General features: G+C 38.2%; 1 protein-coding gene across 1 annotated transcript in view; it reads right to left on the reverse strand.

Annotated features, from left to right (window-relative positions):
* SATB2 (SATB homeobox 2) overlaps positions 1-23,298 on the reverse strand; it is a 191,414-nt gene that overhangs the window by 25,027 nt on the left and 143,089 nt on the right. The window contains exon 10 of the mRNA XM_009237943.4: positions 14,302-14,499. Coding sequence (XP_009236218.1) covers positions 14,302-14,499 — 198 coding nt within the window. The remainder of the gene's footprint in view (positions 1-14,301; positions 14,500-23,298) is intronic.

Raw genomic sequence — 23,298 nt, forward strand, 5'->3', positions numbered from 1 at the left:
CCCCTATCTCCTTGGAAGGTTTTCATTTCCCATGATGCACCCAAATAAGAGTTCCTCTCAAAAGTATAGCCCTAAATTACACCACATGGAAATATTTGACATTGGCCCACCACAATTCCTTGCCAGTCTTCTCTTACCACACTTTTGAGTACAACTATTGACAGACATTGTCAAAAAAGCATGAAATGCAAAACATTATACTTAAAAAAAATCATTGCATGTGAATACTGCACTTATGCAGTACATGCTCACTTTAGCACCTTTTGCTCATTTTGATCATAACAGAAACAGGAATACCTTTCCATATTCACATATATTCATCTTTAAGAGTTCACATCATAGATTTTAGCTCCCTAATTTACTTTTTAAAAAAATAATTGAGTCTTAATTTTGAGGTGCACTGTTTTTATCATATCTAAAAAAATAACTGTTAATTTGTTCCTGTTTTCTACCTAGAGTCCTAAAATATCTTGGGTGTTTGGCACTAGGAAATCACAAATTACGGACTCATTATGCTACAAGATTCTATAAAATTGATCCAACCAGATACTCAAGTGAGCTTTGTACGCTGCATAAGAAAGAAATACAAAGATAAACATGTTTGAACATGAAGAAATAAATTTAAACTAAAGGAAAGCAGGACAAGGAAAGAGTAGAAACAACTGCTATTTAAATAAACATTTTTGTTATCTGGATGATCAAATGAGCTGTATTACCAATGAGACAATCAGTTCTGGAAACACCTGACTCTTCTTTCATACAATTGTTTTCAGCAAGTTTTGTTTATAAAAAATAAATAATACACGGATGGCCAAAGAGCTTGAAATAAAAAAAGTTAACTGGAGTCTACTCAGTGTTTCGCTGGCAAATATTTAACAACTGGGTCTCTAAAGAAAAAAAAAAAGCCCCAGTTGGATAATCCACCAGTTTTTGTAGTGTGAATAATCCCAGCATGGCCAGTTTCATGCTGCCAATTGTATAACAACCAGCTTTTGAAATTCCTAAAAATTTAACAATTGGCTTCTGCAAGCCAGAGTAGGCTTTCTCCAGCATACTCTGACTCTACTATAGAGAAGCAAGACCATGTTCGTCCTCTGACAAGCCAAATACTGCTTCCCAGACTTGCTCACTGAATCCCTTTGCCTGGCCTGACTTACCTGTCATTTTCCCAGCCCCAAAGTGATTATTAGGATGACCCCAATGTGATCCACAATTCCATAAAATATTCTATATCAAAAGGTGAAGGGTTATATGATTTGCAGTGAATTTGATCTAGAAACAACTTGTGAGGAAATTGAACTTGTGACCTTAGAACTGTCAAACCTATCTAGTTTGCTTGATCTCCCATTTCTAGGGTCAAACCAAGTAATAATAAAATAAATGAATTTCAGAACTTTGGCAGTTTTCCTTTAATTGAAAGTGTGCTTTTCTATCATTACAAGGGGAAGTTCCAGACTTCAACTTAATAAAAATCAGCAGTAGTTTGCAGCTACATTAGATTTCCACACTAAACAGAAACAGCTGAGAAACCACAGTAGGTAGGTTTGGTTACGACAGTTTAAAACTCAGTGGCTGGCTTTCTCTTGCAATTGCCAAAACTATCAGTCATAAGAAAATCAACTGGGTCTCTGAGTCCAATATAAGATGTTCATAATCTGTTATAGTGTTGCTAATTTGTTTTTCCAAAATGCATTTGAACCTCCCAGGAGCAATGTGTTTTTGTTTTGTTTTGTTGTTGTTGTTTATATTTTACACCCTCATTAAAATACTCAAATGGAAATTAGAAATGGATGAGCCAACTCACAGTATGAGTGTTTTAGATAAAAGGGGTCTCTGCAATCACCTAACTCATGTTGTAATAATTTAGAAAACAGTAGATGGAGTCCAGGCGCAGTGGCTCATATCTGTAATCCCAGTACTTTGGGAGGCCGAGGCAGGTAGACTGCTTGAGTCCAGGAATTCAAGACCAGCCTGGGCAACATGGTGAAACCACATCTCTACTAAAAATACAAGAAATTAGCCAGGCATGGTAGTGTGCACCTGTAGTCCCAGCTACCTTGGAGGCTGAGGTGGAAGAAGAGACAATCCCCCGAGCCCAGGAGGTAGAGGCTGCTATGAGCCATGATTGTGCCACTGCACTCCAGCCTGAGCAACCACAGTAAGACCCTGTCTCAAACAAACTAACAAACAAACAAACAAAAGAAAACAAAACAGTAGATGGAAATTCAGAGTGAAATGCCTCATCCAAGGTCACACACTCAGCCCTAAGACTAGACTCTATGTCACTTACAGTGCCCTTTTCTTTACCATGTCATCTTTTCTCCTACTGGGTCAAAGGTTCATTGAAACTAGAAATAGAGAGTAATATTTATTCTTTATAAGATGCTCTGGCCTCTGAAACAACACACAGAAATCCTCAGTGTAGGGGCAATAATCATATAGAAAAATTTTAAATATTTGGAAACTTTTTAACCTTAAAGCCATACTACACTTAGACTTAAATCCCAGTCATCTATTTTAAATGCACTTCAAAGTTTATAATCAGAAAACTCTAATTTGAAAGGAAGCATTTGTGTTTGTTTCTACTATTATATAAGCAAGATACGATTTTTTAAAATTAAAATTAAATGGTTATATTCATTGCCCTGTGGCTTTCATTTATAAAGCCATGACTTGCTACGTATTTGTTGTGAACTACACTTCAAATAATTTGTTGCCATCAATAGTTAAAATAGTAAAATTTGCAAATGTTTTACTTTTTTGTTTTTGTTTGGTTTGAGTAAATTAGAGCTGATCCTATATTCCTTCTACAATGACACTAGTGTATGTAAGTCCACTCCTGTTTACCTGCATACATGGGAGGGAAAGAGGTAGAATTCCAGGTGGTCATTCCCGGAAGAGTCATACATGTGAAAATAGGCCATTAGTATTCTCAGCACAGAGGTTCCACTGAAGGGAGTCCTGGGATCACAGCAAGTTCTGCATCTTCACTCTACTTGTCACTTCATATCCTAATTCGTCTTCTGGTAGCCTGAATTCATCTTCCTGGTAGCCTTTGAAGAACTCAACACCAGAGAATATTTATTTTCCCTTGTTTGAGTCCATCAAGGCCAGCACAGAGCTGCTAATGGGGGAGATGCCTATTTAATACTGCACCAAAGAGTCTCAAACATCATCACTACATGGCTCTTTCACAACTTTGTGGATGCTAATGGGTAGCAAGGACAGCAGAAGTCTCAGAGATGATACAGAGGCTGAAGTAGCCTTTTTGCTTTTTAAGCTTAAAAAAAAAAAAACAAACAAAGCACTAACCAACTTTTGTCATACCCAATGGCATTTTGTTATGCTCTACAGAAGGATTTCATTCACAGCTGAGAAGAAAAGTTCTCACTTATCTTTTAAATAAGTTACAATGACTTTTAAAAAAGCTTAAAATGTAGGAAGGCCATATGAAACCAGACAGCTGAGTCTCTAAATCCGTCTTAAAACAATTGTACTACATGCAAACAATAGAGGCCAGGCATGCTCCCGTTATCTTGCTGAATATAAAATTCTGTGCTGACACCATCCTTAATTCAATTCTGTGCTCTTTTGAGTAAGAATTATCCCCTTTATCCTTAAGATTAATACTAATAATGCTCAGAACCTACTAACATTTCTCGGGTGCCTTCTATGCAATCACCATCTCATATAAACTTCAAATAACCCTATCAATTTGGGATTATTCTCGCAAATTAGTTTCCGAAATTTTAAGCAGCCTCTACAACATCAGAGCTCCAATTCCAGTGATGGTCCTAGAATTCAAACCCAGATCTTCTGAAGGTCCAGCAGCCTTTCCTCTCTATCCAAACACCTCGCCATGCTTCCAGCAGAGATAATATTTCAGTCTACTTAAATAAGCTCTTTGACAACTTATACTACTTATTTTTTTAAAAAGAAGAAATGGAGGTTAAAATAAATTATATTTCCATTTGGACGTTTTACATTGTACTGAAATACTTTTTAAGTAAGACAGTCCAAAATGCTTTAACAATGACTGTATTAGTATGCATTTGTAGATCGAGTTTGTTAAGTCCAGATCCCCAGCATGTAGGCTTGTATTCTCAGAAACGCAACTGGGATTGAGCTTCTTAAACTACCCTCATCCCCTATTTCAACTGTTAATTACCTCCTAGATTTATGACCTTGTGTGAGTGATTGGGCCCAAATCAAAGTATGTGAAACAAGTGCACTGACCAAACAGAGTGAAATAATGAGAATTTCATCTACCCAGGTGGGGAAGCCCTTTTCTGCAAGATGTTCTTTTCTGTTTCTTCTGCAATGACGATGAATACCTTTGAAATCAACAATTATCAGTGAGAAGCACTCTGGTAGAAAATTGAAACAGAAAATATGAAGAAGGCTCCCATCTTCCTAGAACAGCATGTGACTTTCTGCCATAAGAGCTCATTATTAAGAGGGACTAGTTCACACACCTAACCTTCCAAGGACCACAGCTTTATTAAAGGCACACCAAATGAGCCAGGTGGTTTGGTTCATATACTAACAATGAATTAGCCCATACTTCAGTGCCAAGTAAATAAGGTTGCTAACTTGGAGAAGTCATTCTGGCTGGAGAGAATAAATATGAGCAGGACATAAAAAGAGAAGTGTTTATCTGTGTGGTCAGGGAGAAATTAGGGTTGGAGTGGACATACTTATTATCTATCTGTTTTCCATCAAAACTATTTTTTAAAATGCCACTTGATCATTAATCAGCAGATGCCATTCTTTGTAGAGCTATGTAAATCACTTTAGACTCTATAGAATAGACTCAGAAGGTCTGTTTGGTTTGATACCTTCAAATAGCCACACTTTGTTCTTTTAAGGTAATCTCATCACTGAGAGGCTTAACATGTTTCAGAGATATTACCTGTCCATTCTAGAAACAGCTAGAAAAACAGAAGCAGAAAGATGTCACCCAGGGTCAGAATCAGAGGAAGAAACAGAACCTATGGATTCCACTAATTTACAATCTGAATTTTAGAATAATGCAAGGTAGCCAGAGGGAAAATGGAGGTCTATTTAAAAATACATTCTGAATAAAGGAGAAAACTGCTCAATGTATATGTGAAATTTTGGTTTTTTTCACTGTTATATATGTGGTACCTGGAATAACACTTGGCATATTCAAGAAACTCCACAAATATTTCTTGAATGAATAAGTAAAAACGCGAGAATAAAAATGGCCCGTCTTCTCAATCAGGTCTATAACTTGAAGCCTAACAGCAGGCTTATCGATTAAATTTAATCATTTTTTTTCCAAAAGCCAGACTTTGCTAGCTATCTATATAAGTATAAAGGAAGGTGGTGTGCCCTCTCACAGATGAAATGTGACAAGACACTTGACGAGAACAACGACACATCAATATCTACAAGTACCTCAATTTTAGTTTAGATTTATTGTTGTTTTTTGTGGGTGGGAAGGGAAAGAAGGATGCATTTTAATGCACTTTCTACCTTAGTCACTATTTATTTTGCCTCTGTCTTTCTCATTGCTCTATGCTGCTCAATTTAATCAGTTTGCCCTTTCACAAAATGTACTAGCCACTTTCACAAAATGTACTAGCCACTGCCTTCTTTTAGGTTTAAAGAGTGTTTCATATTTTATCTTTAAGTAAGCAAAAGGAGAGAGGGAAGGAGGGAGGGAGGCAGGGAGGGAGGGAGAAGGAAGGAAGGAAGGGGAAGGGGAAGGGGAAGGGGAAGGAGAAGGGGATAAATAGCAACATTGAGTTGACCGATAGGACAACAGCAAAACCAGCACCTAACAAATTCCAAAGCAATATTAAAAAAGAAAGCCAATGAAGCTTTATATTCAAAAGCATTCTGTTTCGTTTTATTTTCCTACCAAAATGTCAAAAAAAAAAAAAAAAAAAAAAGTCAAGGCACTAAAGGTTTAATATTATACCTGGCTTCATTTACTTTCACCAGAAGGAAAAAACTATGAAAACATGTCTAAGGAGTACTTTGCTATCCCAAAACTTCTAAAAAACTTTAAAAATCTCAATATTCTATTAAAATAGAAAGACAATATATATTAGTAATTTTAGTGGTTTCTGAGCACTGGGCTTGTATCCGTGAGGACTTTTTGTACCGATATAAATGACACAACTGACTGTGATTCCCTTTACCTATAGGGAAGGATTGGACAAAATGCCTTCTACTCAATTTTAGTATCTAAAAACCAAGAGAGTAAGGTGCAGGAATTGTATTGCCTTTCAAAAATGCAGAATATAAAAATTAGACTATTATTTAAAGAAACATAGCAATTATGGAAGAACAAGCTACTCAAGAAACCAGGGTTCTCTATGTTCCCAGAAGGCAGGAAAAGACTGAGAGAAGTGGAACCCAGGTGTTTGACATTTCACTTCCAACCAGCAACTAACCCTGAATGTTGAATTTGGAAGGCGGTGTGTTATGGAGGTCCAGTCACTCATAGGAGGAGTTCTGCTTGGCAAAAATATTAGAACCACCCCATGATGAATGAAAAGCTAACTCCAGTAATTAAAATGATAAGACTAGTAAAATGTTGAACTGACTTTTAAAAAATACATTAGCAGAACCAGAAGAGACTACTATAAAAATTTATGTTTAATATTTATCAGCTTCTACAGGACAGTCACTAAACATATGTGACTACATGATAAATGTTAGAAAAGCTGCAATAGAATAAAAAGGTAGAATACTCTGGACACACATGGAACTGAAAATCTCCCTTAGGCATTGGTTTCCTACTACTTGCATGCCCACAGCACTTTACATTAAAAAAGAAGTCATATGAATCTCTCTTGATAATGAAAGGTTTGTTCTAGACTTGTTAATCATACCTGTATTCTTCTACCCTGGTAACTGCAGGGTACTAGAAGCCATGTTCCACTAAAAGGCCCTAACTTTCCAGCCCAAAGACAGCTCATTCACAGGTTACCTACAAGTGATCTATGGCCAGGTGGCTTTCTACTTCCCAATCTTCTTGAGGTTATTCTAATATGTTGCCCAACAAAGCTCTTTCTTTAAAATGCAATGCCTTCCAAATTAGGCATTCAGATGACTGATTGGAAGTTGAATGCCAAGAAAGTCAGCCTTCAGGAGGATAAGGTTAACCAGTCAATTTCCCTCTTAGATGAACTTAAAGTAGTAAATATGGAGTATGCAAGAGAAAGTGAGTTTGACAAAGGCATGGGAAAAAGTCATGAGGTAGAGCACGAACCGTGGGCAGGCCAAGGTGTGGAGGAGGCAGAATTATAATGCAGAGACACTATGAGTAGTATGCAGAAGTTACAAAGAGATATACAGAAGATGGTAAATCAGATGATGCTTGGAAGAAAAGCTTGTAGTGGAAAGAAGTTGACATGAGAAAGAGGTAATGCTATGTTCAGGATGGCAAAGGAGAAGGTGAATCCATAAATGGCAGCTGCTGAATTCCCAGTTCCAGGTTCAGAGAAACCTAACCATACTCAAGAGTCCTACACCTGGATTTTCATGAAGTTCTAGCATCCTCAATTTCTTTTAATACATCTTCAATTATTAAGCTGGAATTTGTCTTGTAAAAGAAAATAATTTAACAACTTTAAGAAACTGTACATTTCTTTGGCCTACTTTGCCTGCCTACTTTTTAAATTGTACAGTGTCTTAGAGTTTTTAAAAATCTCTAGGTAAAACAAAGCCATAGCTAATGTCTAATCTATTGACTGTAATGAACTTCTTCAGCTTTCTGATTATCACTAAAGGAAATCTGTTCAGTACCCTTTGGAAGATAAACCCAAGATGAAAATGTCTGTCTCTTAGAGTAAAAAGAATTTATAACAAATGACTTTCAAATCTCTTTATATTCCTGAATGACAAATTTAAAATTTTTGACATGTTGAAAAACTAGTAACATAAGAAATCAAGGATGCTCTTCAAGTTGAATAAATACATACAGGGCAACATAATATCAACATGAAAAATGCTAATGCAGCCTCACTGACAGTCAGGAACTCCCAACATTTTCCCAAGTGAGGACCTACTTCTACCCAACTGCTACAATATTTTATTACAAATGCAAGTGTTCATTTGCATCTCTCCTCAGGACTAGAGTGGGGATTCAAAACTCTGGAGCCACATTCACACAGTAGGCTTTGAATAGGAGCTTGGAATGAATCCAAGGTGAAAGAAAAAGTCTAGTAACCCGGTAAGAGAATTTGTAAACATTCTTAATGGATTAATTAGTTTATTTATTTTCCTGGAAGATGTCCTTCAGGAAGCAAGTTTACAAATCAAGATACAGTCTGTGCAGCTGGAGTAGAAAATCAGGGTCAGATTCCCAGGGCTGAGAGGTAAATCTGAAGTGCCCTTGAACATTAGTGATCAGAGGCACATTCTGAAGCCACCTCAAAAATGCCAAAGCAGCTATGAAAAGTAAAAATTTCAGTCACATCAGTTCTTTGACATCACACCAATGATTTGTGGGTTTCAGTGCATTAGGTGTTCTGTAAATAAGAAAACTCAAGGAACTAGATCTACTCAGTGAATGGTTAAAAATGAAGATCTCATAAACAGCTCTGCATCACAGCAGACAGCTAATAGTAAGTATTCAGGGAATGCTGGCTGTTGCATGTTAGCAGTGCTTTCCAGCACATGATAAAAGTCAGACTCTGAAGGTAGACAGATGTGAATTTAAGTTCTCACTTTGGGCGAGTTACTTTAACTTCTTTAAGCTTCAATTTCTCATCTGTGAAAGTATTAATAGATAAAAACCAACCACCCCTTTGGTTGTTCACAATAACTGAAGAAGATAAGACATGTGAAAATCTCACATTTTGAAAGCCTGGCTCTCAAAAAGGCTACTTACTGCCAGAGAAGAAGGAAAAGGAGGAGGCAGGGGAGGAGGAAGAAGGAAGATGAAGGAGAAGCAGCAGCAGTGTCACCATTATTATTACTGGGTTTTTTAATAGACAAAACTCAGAATCAGTCTCAGAGATACTAATGATTTTTTATCTGTCACTGTTAGGCAATTACTGGCACAAGCTTTCATTCTTGGCATTGTAGATCACGTAAGTCTTTGTTTTGGGGGGTTGCCCTGTGCATGGTGGGATATTTGGCAGCATCCCTGACCTCTATCCACTAGATGCCAGTAGCACCCCCAAATTATAATAACCAAAAATGACTCCAGATATTGCCAAAATATCCCATGGAAGCAAAATCTCCCCTGGTTGAGAATCATTGGTCGCTACCAATGACAGGGAGTCTGTGGCTTAGAAAATGTTGAAAATCTCCTGAGAAGCAACCCAGACAAGTCAAGGGACAATGCTGGTGTCTGACTGTCACTAACCAGGTCTCACATTCTTATTCAATGTACGGCATGGAATTTTAAAACAAGTACTTGTCAGGAAACCACACAGCAGCAAGCTCAGAATTCCTCAACTTACAAAATAACCCATGGAAACAGTGTGGTGGAAATACAATAAAGCACAAATGACACAGAGAGGAACAATTTGGCAAGTGCTCCCTAATCACCCTCGCTCAATGACCTAGTCATAGCATGAGCAATGTCCTTTCTTCTCTCCTGCATGAGGGAAGTGTGGTCAGAGGAAAGACTGGATGCCAAAATCGCCTGTGTTTTCATTCCACTGGCAACCCTGGCTTCAGGCAAGGCTTGACGTCTCTGTTTCAGTTTTTCCAATTGTAAAACGGAGTTGGTAGTAATGAACCAAACCTAACCAGTGTTTTATTCTAAGCTGAGAATATCCATTCAGCACAGGGCCTTGGGTTATAATAACTATTGGGAGAAAAATCACTACAACCACAGGAAATACTTTTGTTTCCAACCTTTCGGGGTGAAAAATGGAATTTATTTCCTCTTTTTCATGAAATGCTTTGGTTTGGTTTGCCTTACAAGGTCTCTCCTCTGTGCTGTCTACACACGGACTAGAAACATTATGTAGATTAGTATTTCTCAACTTGTGTTTCACTACTGATCCCCTCAGAAGGTTTTTGGGGCATTTTTGTCTAATCATGGCCCCTCTTTATGAAATTTTAATACCAGAGAGATATTATCTCTTTATGTACCAAGTTCCTTTGGAGGGCCACAAACCACTGTGAATCTAAGATATTTATGCTCCCCAGGAACCAATTCTCACCACCCTGGGGCAATGCTGGTCCAACTGTGGATTCATGATGTGACAGGATCTAGCTTATGAAGTGTCTTCAGATCCTGAAGAACTAGCTTCCAAAAGCAGGAGCTTAAATCGGGGTTTCTGAAGAGACTGAGAATACTAAATAGAAACCTGGATAAACCAGATAATTCAATATGACATCAAAGCTACACAACACCTGGAGAAATCCAAATTCCCAAGGAAGAACCGTCTCATTCTCCCAGGGCTGGTGAGTCGCTGGGGCTGACAACGTCCCTCAATGGCTCAGGCCCAGCGTGATCTCAACTATAACCTTGCTTCATCTCTGAAGAGAAATGCCATCAAACATGCACTTAAGCATGCAAAAAATTTTGTTGGGATTATAAAATTATAATAAATTAATATAAAAATAAATGGCATGTAATAGCTACCATCAAAGAAATTGGAGCCATGGGGCAAAGGCACTTGTGGCTTTGATGAGGTGGTCAGGTGACCTGACAGGAGAGATGCCTCAAGAAATCAAACGGCAGCTATATATGCATGTACACTCAGAGGAGGGGAGACAGGGACCAGGGCAGCAGGACAGTAAGTGTGTGCCCTGCAGAAAGGACATTGGCTCCAGCCACATAAAACTCTGAGCTTGGATCACATCTTCTGACTTTCTAGATTTTATGTGATATCTTATAATTTTTAAATGTGGACTTGAGGGGCCAATAGGGGGGTAAAAGGTGGGAGGAGGGGGAGGGTCCGAAAAAATAACTAATGGGTACTAGGCTTAATGCCTGGGTGATGAAATATCTGTACAACAGGCCCCCATGATACAAGTTTACCTATGTAATGAACCTGTACATGTACCCCTGAACTTAAAAGTTAAAAAACAAGGGCTTAAAATGTCTAAACCTTTTGCGGGCTTAACAGAAACACATCTGCAGACAATAAAAAACTATCCATTTGTCAACTCCATTTGCATACAAACAGCAAGAAAAAGTTCCTCTCTTCTGTAAGAAGAGAGGCTGTGACTCCGAGGGACTTCTCAATATCACAGAAAGCACCAAATGGAGAAGGAGTGATGCAAAGCTCCCTCTTTTTATTCCAGTACATCTATGTACCCTAATACAACAGATTAATCTGGTGGGTAATTATGCACAGAAATCACTGCCTCATATCTTTACCATATATGAAAAATTTGAAAATAGTGTACCCTAATTACCTAAAGAAATTTAAATGGCACGCTTCCATGACCACAAGTGAAGAGGACTTATGTGTTTTTTAATATGCTGCATATATCAGAAGCTCTTAATAATCACTGATTTCACCCAGAGTTAACAATTTAATAATGGCACATTTCCTATCTAATTAGACAAAAATGTAACATCACCAAACTAATATTACCCTACATATGAATTTTTAAGATTTCTAAAACAGATAAGTAACTGTATCTTGCTAAACTTTAGTTGATATGAAAGGCCCAAGTGAATTCCAACCCCGAGTCCTTGGCTTGTGGACAATTACAGACCTTTTTATAGTAGCTTGGTATGTTTTTAAATACAGCCCTCCCCAAGTCACAGAGGCTGTGCCAACTTTAGTCTCAGGAGTTCTGCTGTCTAGTGTCAGTTATTTTTCTTCACTTTTCATATTATGACTGCAATAAACAATTAATCCACAGCTTTGTATTTTGCTGACAGACATAAATTCAACGTTGCAAAGCAGTGTCACTCAGATATAGGCATAACGTTAAAGAAATGTGATGTGCTGATGAGTTTCACAGTAGTTATGGGCTCAAGGTCAACAGCTGAGGCAAATTCACTTTAGAGAAAATTACCTAATTTGTAAACTCTTTAGCTAAGATCTGAGTTATTTTAAAAAGGTTATTAAAATAACCTTTTAAAAATAAGTGCATTTCTCTTAGTGATATCAGAAGTTAATATTAATAGCCACAAGATGCTTAAAACTGAAAAGAAAAATTATAGATTCATGCTTAGCCGTTAAATATTGTCAGCATACTCTAGTTCTGACATGCTAATAGAAAAGATAATAAAACTCATAAATCAATTGGCTGTCTGCTTCTAAGATTTATTGTACTCAAACTGGCCAACTATAGACAAAATATTATGTTGAATATACTTTTAGCTACCTAAATACAGGGCCCAACGAGATGATAATTTATGGACAAAAAACAGACAGGTATGGTATAAGAGCTGCCATCCAGATGAAGGGAGGCCCTCAATTATAACAAACAATGCATTTGATTACTTTTATCTCAAATTTCTCTAAGTTTCCAACTTTATCACCATCTTATGATTAAAATAAGCTGTGATTAATATGTGGAATAAATTGCTTTTTCCTTGCTGTTTTATTTCTACTTCATTTGTACTGAACTAAGATAGGCCCTGAATAAAAATTTCATGAAAAGTCAGTGGTTCCCTAAAGCAAGTCCTTGGCCTTGTGTTGGTTCAAGATAGAAGTCTAATCCAGTTCACATCAAAATGAGAAAAAAAAAACGCAGTGGAGATGCTGGGGAAGTGATAGATTTTCATATGGCTGAACCGTAGCATTTACATGATCTTTTGTCTGAGGCTATCCATTTCATTAATCTGTCTGATATCAAAGAGTATGTTATGAAATGATATTGATAATAAATAGGAGCTTCCCTAAAACTTTTCAAATAAATTTATCTTCTAAAATAAAAGGTTGGAAAGCCTATATTGGGCCCCTCTTTAATTTTAATTTCAATTAAATCTCCAAGTCTGAAAGCCACTGCTCTGTGTGGCTCAGTACATGGGTTTAATTATCTAAAGTAAGGTGCCCTGGTGGTGGATGAGACCTCGGTCAGAAAAGGACCAAGAAGGGAAAGGGGAGGGTGGGTCCTGAAGGGTGAGTATGTGCTGTGTACCCTCATCACCCCCATCCCCAACTCTGGGATCACTGTGGATATTGCAACAGACTGCCTCTACAAAGTCATGAGCCTAACTGCCAAACTATTAAGTCTGGGCAATTCACTCTGCGACTTTGGCCCTGGAAACTGACCAATGATAACACAAAAGCATAGCACAAAAGCACTGGCAGAGATGATGATATTTAGATGAAAAGTGACGTAAAGATGTGTTAACTTCTGGCTTCTCTCCCAAGCATGTGAGGGGGGAGGGGAGGGAAAGGAGACAGAAACCTCAGGATGGAGTGTTTCACTGCATCCCTCACGACTCCTCTCTATTTTTATCAAGAAACTGTGCCTCACTCTCCCTTTATCTTCTCCTCCTCCATTCTGCACACACATGTGCACACATGCACTCCTGCCTCAACTTTCTTTTCCTTACTCCAGGAGATTCAGAGAGAGGCCAAAGGGTCCTCTTTGGTGGCAGCTGAAATTGAGAGTATTGGGCAGCAGGCCCATCTTATAACCTACCAAAACAATTTGTGGGCCAAACTCTAGGGGGTCTAACATTGGAAACCTCAATTAATATTTCTTCTTGAAAGCAATTAATTTTAGATTATGGAAAGTGTCAGTAGTTAAACTCAATTACTATGGCAAAGCAATATTATTTCTCTCAATGAGAGCAAAAACTAAGCCAACAAAACACGCAATCCAAAGGAAGGCAGATTTCTAAATGAGATGTAACCAAAGACAGCAAAAACTCATCTTAAAATTCTAAGAATCTGTCACAATCTGTCTCTCAAGGTTCAGCTGAGTTCAATGGTATTCCCTAGGTCATGTGGCTATTTCTTTTCCTCAGTCTAATCAAACATTCTTTGAGGGATTTTGGATGCAAAACTACTTCACAGGTTTTTTATAGAAAATGAACTGATGGAAACCATGTTTTCCGATCGAGAGATTTAATTCTCCATGAGTGCTCTGGCTTTACAATCCCACAAGTAAAATGATCTCAGGAAAGCAGCTGTCTTTGGCACTCAACTTCTCAGTCATTTTTCTTTGTGTGTACATACATACACACACACACACGCACGCACATGCACACACACACACATATACACACAGTACCCACTGTGACGACAGCGTCTTCCGTACTTGGGGACCTGGCATGAGACACCCTCTGACAGAAGTTGGTGTGGTGTGTGCCACTTGGACCCTCAGCAGCTACTGCTGGCACACAGAGCCCTGCTCAGGTGGGGTGCGGGGGTCAGGGACACTGACCTGCACCGGCTCAGGTGGAAGCTGGACCACGTGTTGCATGCGTTCGCTGTGGTGATGCCTTGACTCCTCCTCATAGATCACATCCCTCTCATGCTGGGGAAGGTTCAGGAAGCGACGGATGGTACAGAGGTTTTCCCAGAGGGTGCGGTTTTCTGGGCTTGGGTTCTCCTTCCAGCGGAGCAGTTCACACAGCCAGCCCTGGAGAGAGAGGAGGTCGCTTGCATTAACCTGCAGAGTGCAGAGGAGCTGAGGGAGCCTTGACTGCAGTCCAGTGCCATCACAGTACATCTTTTTCTGTCAAAATTGTTCCTGCCAACCTGGGGAGATAGTGAAACAGTCTGACGCTAAAAACCAACCCCTGACCACATAGGTGGTTATACCAATGCCCAAGAATCTTTCCTCTTGTTAGATATCGTAACACCCTGCCTATAGAATATATTCTCAATTGCAGTTTCTCTGTAAAAGATAAGCAAGATTATAGTCATCTGTTCTCAGAAAAAGTAATTTGTGTCAGTCAGTTACAATTTTTTAAAATTACCCAACTGGGCAGCATTTCATGCTAAGAGTGAAGATAAACAAATATGCATTACAGGACAGCAAATTCTAAAAAAGAAAAATTGTCTAGGTGTAAACAACACTGAAATCTCTAGGGAGGAAATATTCTTACAATTATCAATAACTCCACAAAATAGAAGCAATAACCTTGGCTAGAATGAAAAGAAATGTATATTTGCTCAATCTCTGAATACCTCGGGCTCTAGGCCCTCTTAACCATCACCTTCCCACCACAGCCACACCTGCAGGAAGGTAGGCAGTTGGTCGGGTCACACCTGCAAATGTCTGCTTCCAAAATCTGGCATCCGGATGTTCTCTCTCTTGCAACTGCACGAGAAAGAAAATGTAATGCAAATAATGATGGATTATATGAAAATAATACAGAGGATGCTGTCAACATCGCTCACTGACTCATGTCAAAATATTTTACCAGTAGCTTTCTAACCCATCATTTCTAAGCTACATCACTAATTTCAAAAACAAGAACTGTCCCACATCATGTCTCTTGCAAAAGAGTAAAAAAATTTTCTTAAGAGGTGCATAAACACGAATGACTTTGTGAAAAATAATTCCCAAACCTCAACAAATTCTATATCATCACTTGTAAGCCAATGAAAGTTCCTGACACGCATTATAAAAACCCCATATAATATCATAAGCCATTGTTTGTCTAACTCTCCACTGTGTCTTCTGCCTTTACCCAAAAAAAGGCAAGATTTGATTATCTCTGCTGCATCAGCCAAGACAGCAACACCAGCTGTTCTCATTGTGCAGCCTCTTCCTCGCGGCCTCCATGTTAATAACCTGATCATTCCATTTTCTCCTTCAACTGCCGGCTGCAGCACCGCGAAGAGACAAAAACCCAGGCCCATCTGCAGCAGCTGTAGGCACTGAACTGTGAAGCCACCAGGGATTTATAAACTAATCTGTAACACAACACTGCCTTGTTTTTACAAGTGAGAGGCCACATTTGCGCAGACCTGATCTTTTCTTGCAATAAACTGGAAGCTTGGGAGAGTTAGAAGGTTAGGAAGAATGAAAACAAGGTATCTTATCATTTGCTTGGAAATGTTTTTCCAAGTATTTTCATAGATTTTTTTTCAACTCAGTTGAAAGGCAGGTCAATGGTTGATTTTCAAGGTGCAATGTATATAAAAAATGAAGACAAATTTTTTTATCCCTACCAGAAAATAAATTATATTTTTAAAAATCTCCTAGTCCTCAAGTGTTTCCTCAAGGGGTTCTTTGCATAAAGTAAAAGAATTCTTGAAATGGAAAATAAACCATCTGTGGAAAAATAAGCTTCTACTTCTCTATCTTTTCATAGATCTGAATAAGTCTCCAACTGAATTCTTTCAAATGTTTCTAACAGGTATGTTTAACATCTTCCAGGGGAGGCAAGAGCATGGAGACTAACCATTTAATGGAAAATACAAACAAAAACCTGCATCTGTTAAAAGATGAAGATCTGAGATACCCAGACCTTAAGGAAGACAGCACCTGCTGTTCTGCTTGAGGACTGAACTGCATTGTGGGAAGCCGCAGCTTGAAAGGAGACAGGTGACAGCTGAGTGGTATCTCCACTTATGACACTGGGAATGTCTCGCACAACATTCATTGCCGCATTTGATTTATATGCGCTGTTATAATCTGCACTCATTACAATCACTTAGAACAACACTACAGGCCTCGTTATGGACTGTGTGCTGTCTGCCATCAGTCTTTAAGAAGTGTAGTTCTCAATTTGCCCACTGACATGCAAGGTCTTGACCTTGAAGCTATTAGGGAGCAGATTAGACACAAGTGTGATCATGTGTGCAGACATAAGCAAACCAAATTAATTTCTGGCACAGGGAGGTAGCCAACAAGACCCTGTGTTCTTAAGGCACCAGAGAACTTCCTCAAATCCCTGATGGAGCTGAGCTAATAGCATGTTTAAGGGAACCCGGTTTTGAAGATGAAGCACATTCATGGTATTTAGAGGGTTATTAATCTAGTTTCCCCACAAAGTGTTTGCTTGGCTGATCAGATTAAGGGATGGAGCCTTCAACAGTGCACCCCCACCACAGCAGGCCCCAAGAAATCTGTGATACTTCACAGCCTTGGACATATTGCACCATGTGTACCCAGCTGCCTCAATAATTAGCTTATGAATGTATCAGCTGGTTCTGTGATTTTTATAAATAATAACTAACCTACAGAGCAGAAAGATTGTCAAGAGCCTTATAGTAGCACAAAATCGGAAGGTGATCCTAACTCTACCTTGCTCTTCTCCTAAAGGCCGTTATTCCCTCCTACGGGTGCTCCTGTGATGCCATTTATATGTATTTATTTTGTATCTGAACTGGTAATGTATTTTTGTGTTCGTTTTCTTCATGGCAGCCATGATTTACCTTCCCCTCACTCTGGCTCACTTGCTCATTCCATGTATTTGTATGCCTATCTTCAGGAAATCTATTCTTCCACCTCACTTCCCATCTCACGCACCATCATTTTATTCATATCATCTTTTCACCAGCCCATTTGGGATGCTTATCTCTGTTTTCTCAATAGGGTCTCCTATTAGCTTGTTTGCTGGCTAATGAATGTGTGAGAGAGTGCCACGCAGTTGCATGAACACACATGTATGTAATTGTGAGTGAACCCATCACAGAAGAGATATATGGGTCCCCACATTGGGATTTTTTTTATTTATATAATTTTTGCATGCCATCCAAGAAAGTTTTGCAGTATCAGGCAAAAAAAAAAAAAAAGTGTAAATGTCAAATAAAACAGTGACAGATGACAGTATTCTCTATTGAATAGCACTGTTTCTGTCGTGCATGTTCAATGGGAACTCATGAATTATTAATAAACAAATCTCCTTTTTCTGTTAAAAATCTCAAGTAGGTTTTTGTTGTTTTCTCTGTGTTATGTGGAGCATTCCATGAGAATTATTTTCATTTCAGAAATGCTGATACAGAAGTTCATCTGGTTTCCAGCCTTGGCCAGCTCTGTGAGTGGGCACCATGAACTGTGGAGTATATACTTCCCTGGGATTTCTCTCTTAGCCTGGTTTTAAGTTTTGACCAAAGGCTGGCTGTATATTCATATAGTCCATTTAGCTTACACAGTCTGGTAAAACTAGGACTGCGTGAATTATAAGTGTTTGAGCATAGCTAGGAATGTAGAAAGTATCAAACCTGGATCTCTAAGACCTAACTGCTAAGTTCCTGGTCTGTCATTAAATAATGGGGTGACCTTTGGGCAAATAGTTACCCTGTTCAAGCTCCTGGGTGCTTAACTGTAAAAGGACGGGTTAACAAAAGATGGTCCCTAAGTTCCTTTTTGGTTCTACATTCCATGATCTGTTACCTTGTTATCTGTCAGAAAAAGCAGATAGTGATAAACCATCAGGGTTAAAGGTACAAATAAAAAATAACCTTGACAAAGTGGTCACGGTCAAATAACTAGTGATGATATACTGACACTGCGAATGCTCTAATGTGATGTACTGCAAAGGTTACAACATCATGTCTGAGGTAGTCTTGCCCAAAATACATAACCTCAGTTGAAACGAGAAAATATCAAACAAACCCAAACTGAGAAGTGTTCAACAAAATAACCAAAAATGGCAAGGTCATAAAAGAAAAGGAAAGACTTAAGAACTGTCACAGACTGCAGAAGACTAGGGAGAATAATAATAACTAAATGCAATGTGGTTGCCGGATAGGATCCTGGCCCAGAAAATAGACATTAGTAGAAAAACAGGTGAAATTAGAATAAGGCTTTTGTTTAGTTAACAGTATAGAAACAATGTCACTTTCCTGGTTTTGATAATTGCCCTATCACCAATAATTGCCATACGGTGATATAAGGTGTCAACATTAGGGGAAGATAGGTGAGGGATATATAATACAGTGCAATGATCCCTTCCATACTAGTTTGGCAACATTTTTGTGAGTCTAAAATTAGTTCAAAATAAAGGTTTTTTTAGATACAGGAAATTCCTGGAACTTATAGAGAAAAATATACATGGAGCCTAAGTGTAATAATACCAAGAGGTTCGCAATTAAAACTTTACCTTCAAAATCTGAATCCAGAGAAGCAATCTATTAATAAGTCCAAAGACTGCTTCCTTGCAATCAATGGTTAAAAGTTCCCAAGAATTAGGGTGCATAAGCAAATAATATTCATTCACATCTCATTTTAGCCATCTCATCAGCCTCTTAAACAAATATATTTCCCTCAGTAGAAAAAACAACTCTGACTGCCCTTCCAACTATGCAGGTGAGATGACACTCCTACCAGTCAAGATATAGTTTGTTTACAATCCACGTGTTCCTGAAAAGTTGCATATCGATCTACATTTACAAAGCAAATCACATTGTAAATGTATTAGACATGCTTACTATTTGAAGAAATGTGCCATTAATTCTTTCTGGAAGATGAATAATAAATTCCTAGTTTATCTTTTATTAAGTTGATAGTTTCATTAATGAGTTGCATACAGGAGAGAACCTCTAGTTCACAATTTAAGAACATCACTAGAGGCAACAATAAAAAAACACCATTTGCCTCCATTTTTCTTTCATGACCTTGTCTCCCACCAGTTCCCCTACTGACCTTGTGCTCCAGCCACTGTGAATTACTCACAGGTACACTCTCACCTTCATGCTTCTGCCATGTTACTCTCTTAGATGGAATATCTCATACTCAACTTCTTTTCCCCATGAGAAGCTGTACTTCAAGGCTCAGCTGATGCGGTCTCATTTGTTGCTCACTCTTGCATAACCCTGAAGCATTTTTTTTATACTTTTTCACAACTTGATCATTATTATTTTTAGGGGTGGGTATGTCTGCACTCCTATCAGAACAGTTAGCTTCTTGATGGGAGTGGAGGGCAAGGGTTGGTTTCTTACTCATTTTACCATTTTCAGAGCAGAGTATGGTTTCTTGCACATAGTAGCTTCTCAATAAATAGTCATTAGATTGAACCAAAATTATTAGAGTACACAGAAATTAGCCTAGAGGAATGTTTTATGGACTCAAATTCAGAGAGTTATTGTTGGAGAGAAGCACTAATTCTCAGAAGCAACTTTGTCACTGTTCTAAAGTTTGTTTCCCTATCTCTAATGCATGAATATGATAGGGAAAATGGTCCATTATATAAATTGCAAATAGTAATAGTAGTCTCACAGGACATTGATTCTGCTAACAATTTTCTGTTGAGCACCCATCTCCTGCATGCCATGCAATGGGCTAGTACATTACATATATTATCTAATTGTCATTGTTACTTTTTACTTGAAAGGTTAATTGAGACTACCAACAAGAAAGTGAGTAATTCTGACCATGAAGCAGTTCAGGAAAAGTGTCATCATTAAGATTATGGCATGCAAGGTGAATCTTGGAAGATAAAGATAGATTTCACCAGGTGGGGAGAGGACTGAAAGTCTAGAAATGAAGGTAGGGCTCAGATTTAAAGAATGTCATGCAAAAAAACAATTTTAATCTTAATCTTATGGGCCCTAGGAGTCATTGAAGGCTTTTTAACTGATATGATGAAGAATTAACTCATCTTTCTTTTCCTCTCTTTCCCCCACCTTCTTCCTTTTTAAGAAGAAGTTGTTGGGGAAAAGGATATCATAAAGTCAAGAGCATGACTTATCCTAGCCTAGATATCTTTTTTCATAGTGAACTTGTGTGGCTTAGTATTAACTGGGACCCACAATGGCCTGGTACTGGTAAAGTGCACACTTCATAAGTTCTACCCTCTAGGAGTGTTCATTCTAAAAAGACATGACACATATCATAAAGAATCACACTACACCAATCATTTAAAGAATCTGTTATCATTTTAACCACTTTCTTTTCTCTCTCTGTGTGTATATATGCGTGTATTTCTGTTGTTGCTGTTGTTAATATTAGAGTTTTTAAAGCTCTCTTCAATTGAAAATGAATGACATATGGCAATATCTATTTCACTTATAAAATGTTTTAAAAGATTAAAATATTTCAAGTCCACAATAAATGAGTGACATATCCTCCAAACCACATACCAAAGGCTGAGAATGTTCAAATGACCAGGGAGGCCTTTCACAAAACAATAATATGGCCCAGTGTTCAAGCTTGGAGCCTAACAGATAAGAGTTTGAATCTTGGCTGTAAATCTTATGTGTTAAGTGATAAGGAGGGGAGGGGCACACCACAGATGAAAACAGTGGGGTTCCTGTCCATGGTACTGAAATGCCACTGCATACAAAGTGGCTTGCTTTCTCTTCCTCAGGACACTTGGTTTTGACCCCAACTTCTCACAGCCCCCATGTTTTTTCCTTAAAAAACATTGGTCTAGGTTTATGACTAATTTTCCAGTTTTTACAATATTTCAGAACAAATACAAACTAGAACTTGCTCAGCACTAAACACAAGTTCATAGCCTGCTCTGATCTCCCACAAGAGAGTTAATAACTTTGCCCCTGTTGAATAAAGCTGCATATGCTCCTTGAAGGCAGGGCCTTGTCACAGTAATTATTCCCCTTGATATGACTAACACAAAGCTAATGAGTTACTTCACCTACTAATTAGTAAGTAGCCCCCACTCCCTTTGCCCCTCTAGGAACTCTAATGAATGAATATCTCAGCAAATGAACAGTTCTTCAGGAGAATGACTCATAGATTCTTGCAGCAGAAATGCAAAAGGCCATTTACTCACCCACATCTTCAATACAGAAAATGTCAGCATATGTAACCAAGGGGAAATGTTTTCTGAGTATCTCAAAAGGAAACTCATATTATTAACCACAGACAGTTCGCTTTCTAAATGGAAGCACATAAAGTCCCCAAACAAACTTTTGTAACTGTGAAAGGATTTCTCTTCAGATGGTTGAGACTCTTCTGAAGTGTGAAATGAGCCAGATAATATTCAGCTCTTGTTTCTTCGTCACCGAATTCTCTTTTCATGAATCCAATAAGTGTCTATTAAAATAAATAAATCCCCTAATGACTCAAGATAACCTAATCAAGAAAACTGAAATGGATAAAAGCCTAACTATAAGGAAGTCTTGTCAAGGACTTCAATGAATCCCTGACAAGGAGGTTATCTAAACCTGAAAAAAGATTTCTGCTGGCTGTTTGGTTAAAGTTCAAGGTTAATTATACTTTAAATGTGGTAAGTACAGAAGATCTGCTTCTTTACTTTTCAAAATTGTATACTAAATTCTAAACTGTATTTTTACAGGGACCAATTTTTAACTATGTCTGGGTTATCTTATGCATGTCACTGACATTTCTATGGATATGTCTGTAAAGATTGAGTCTGTAATTGAGAGTAATGAAAATTTTATTTCAGAACAGCCCTTTAAATCTCTGCTGGGCTCAAGTCAAGTGGGGATTACACAAAATTTTGTTGCCCTCCTTAGCATACATGGAATATACATAGCTATTTAATAGTATGGAGATTTGGTACACCTTTACACATATAAATATGTACAAACACACATACATACATACATGGGTACATGCACCTGAAAAAGCCACTTGTGTTTGTCAAAAAAGAAGAATGAATCTAGAATCCTGGACTTCTTCACTTCAACAGCAGAAAGATATTAACAGCAAAATGCACTAGGCTAAAATATCAAACTGAAAACAACCAAAATGCTTCCAGTGCCTCCCTTCAGGTCCAAATGCCAGCATACCTGTGACATATCACTGTATATTGCAAACTTCCTCAAGAACTTATCATAATGGGTGGGTGGCGGGGGTGGGGGTGGTGTGGGCGGGGTAGTGGTTGGGGAAACCAGACAGGGCAGACAACCAGTAGTAAGACTTTTGTAAAGATCAGGGTGGGACTAGAATGAGGTGAGCAAGCGACTAGGGCATGAAATGTAAACAGTATGGCTTGACAAATGTGTGCCTTCTTACATCTTGCACCCTAGGCAGCTAGCTTGCCTTACCCTAGTCTTGGCCCTGTGAAAAGAAGAAGATTAAACAGTCTCAACAGCAAAGTGGTAGCAACCATTCATGAAACCAACATTCTCCCCCTGTCAGAACCACAGTTTAACTTGATGTCCTCTTCCCCAATGGGCTGGGGAGAAATCAGAGAGAAGGCTTTAATATGGCAACCTAATTTACTTCAAAGACATATGCAAGTTTCCAAAGTTACCAAGTCAGGAACAGGCGAAAAAATGAACTCAAAGGTTTCTGCAGAGGATAAAATGAACTTAAAATGATTAAAACTTTAGGGATAAGTTAAAAGTATTTGACATTTTAAGAACCGCATATGTAGTCTGATTAATCTTCATTATCATCATTATTATTGATTGTCTAAGGACTCCTATAAAGACTAATTTTAAGGCATGAAACATTAACATAATTAATTGTGAGGGTGGTAAAAAGAACCCAATTCTTGATCATGAAGTTGATATTAAAACTGAGATCTTATGGGAATGTCTGAGGAGATTC

This window comes from Pongo abelii, chromosome 11 (assembly GCF_028885655.2).
Source record: "Pongo abelii isolate AG06213 chromosome 11, NHGRI_mPonAbe1-v2.0_pri, whole genome shotgun sequence".
Classification (NCBI taxonomy): domain Eukaryota; kingdom Metazoa; phylum Chordata; class Mammalia; order Primates; family Hominidae; genus Pongo; species Pongo abelii.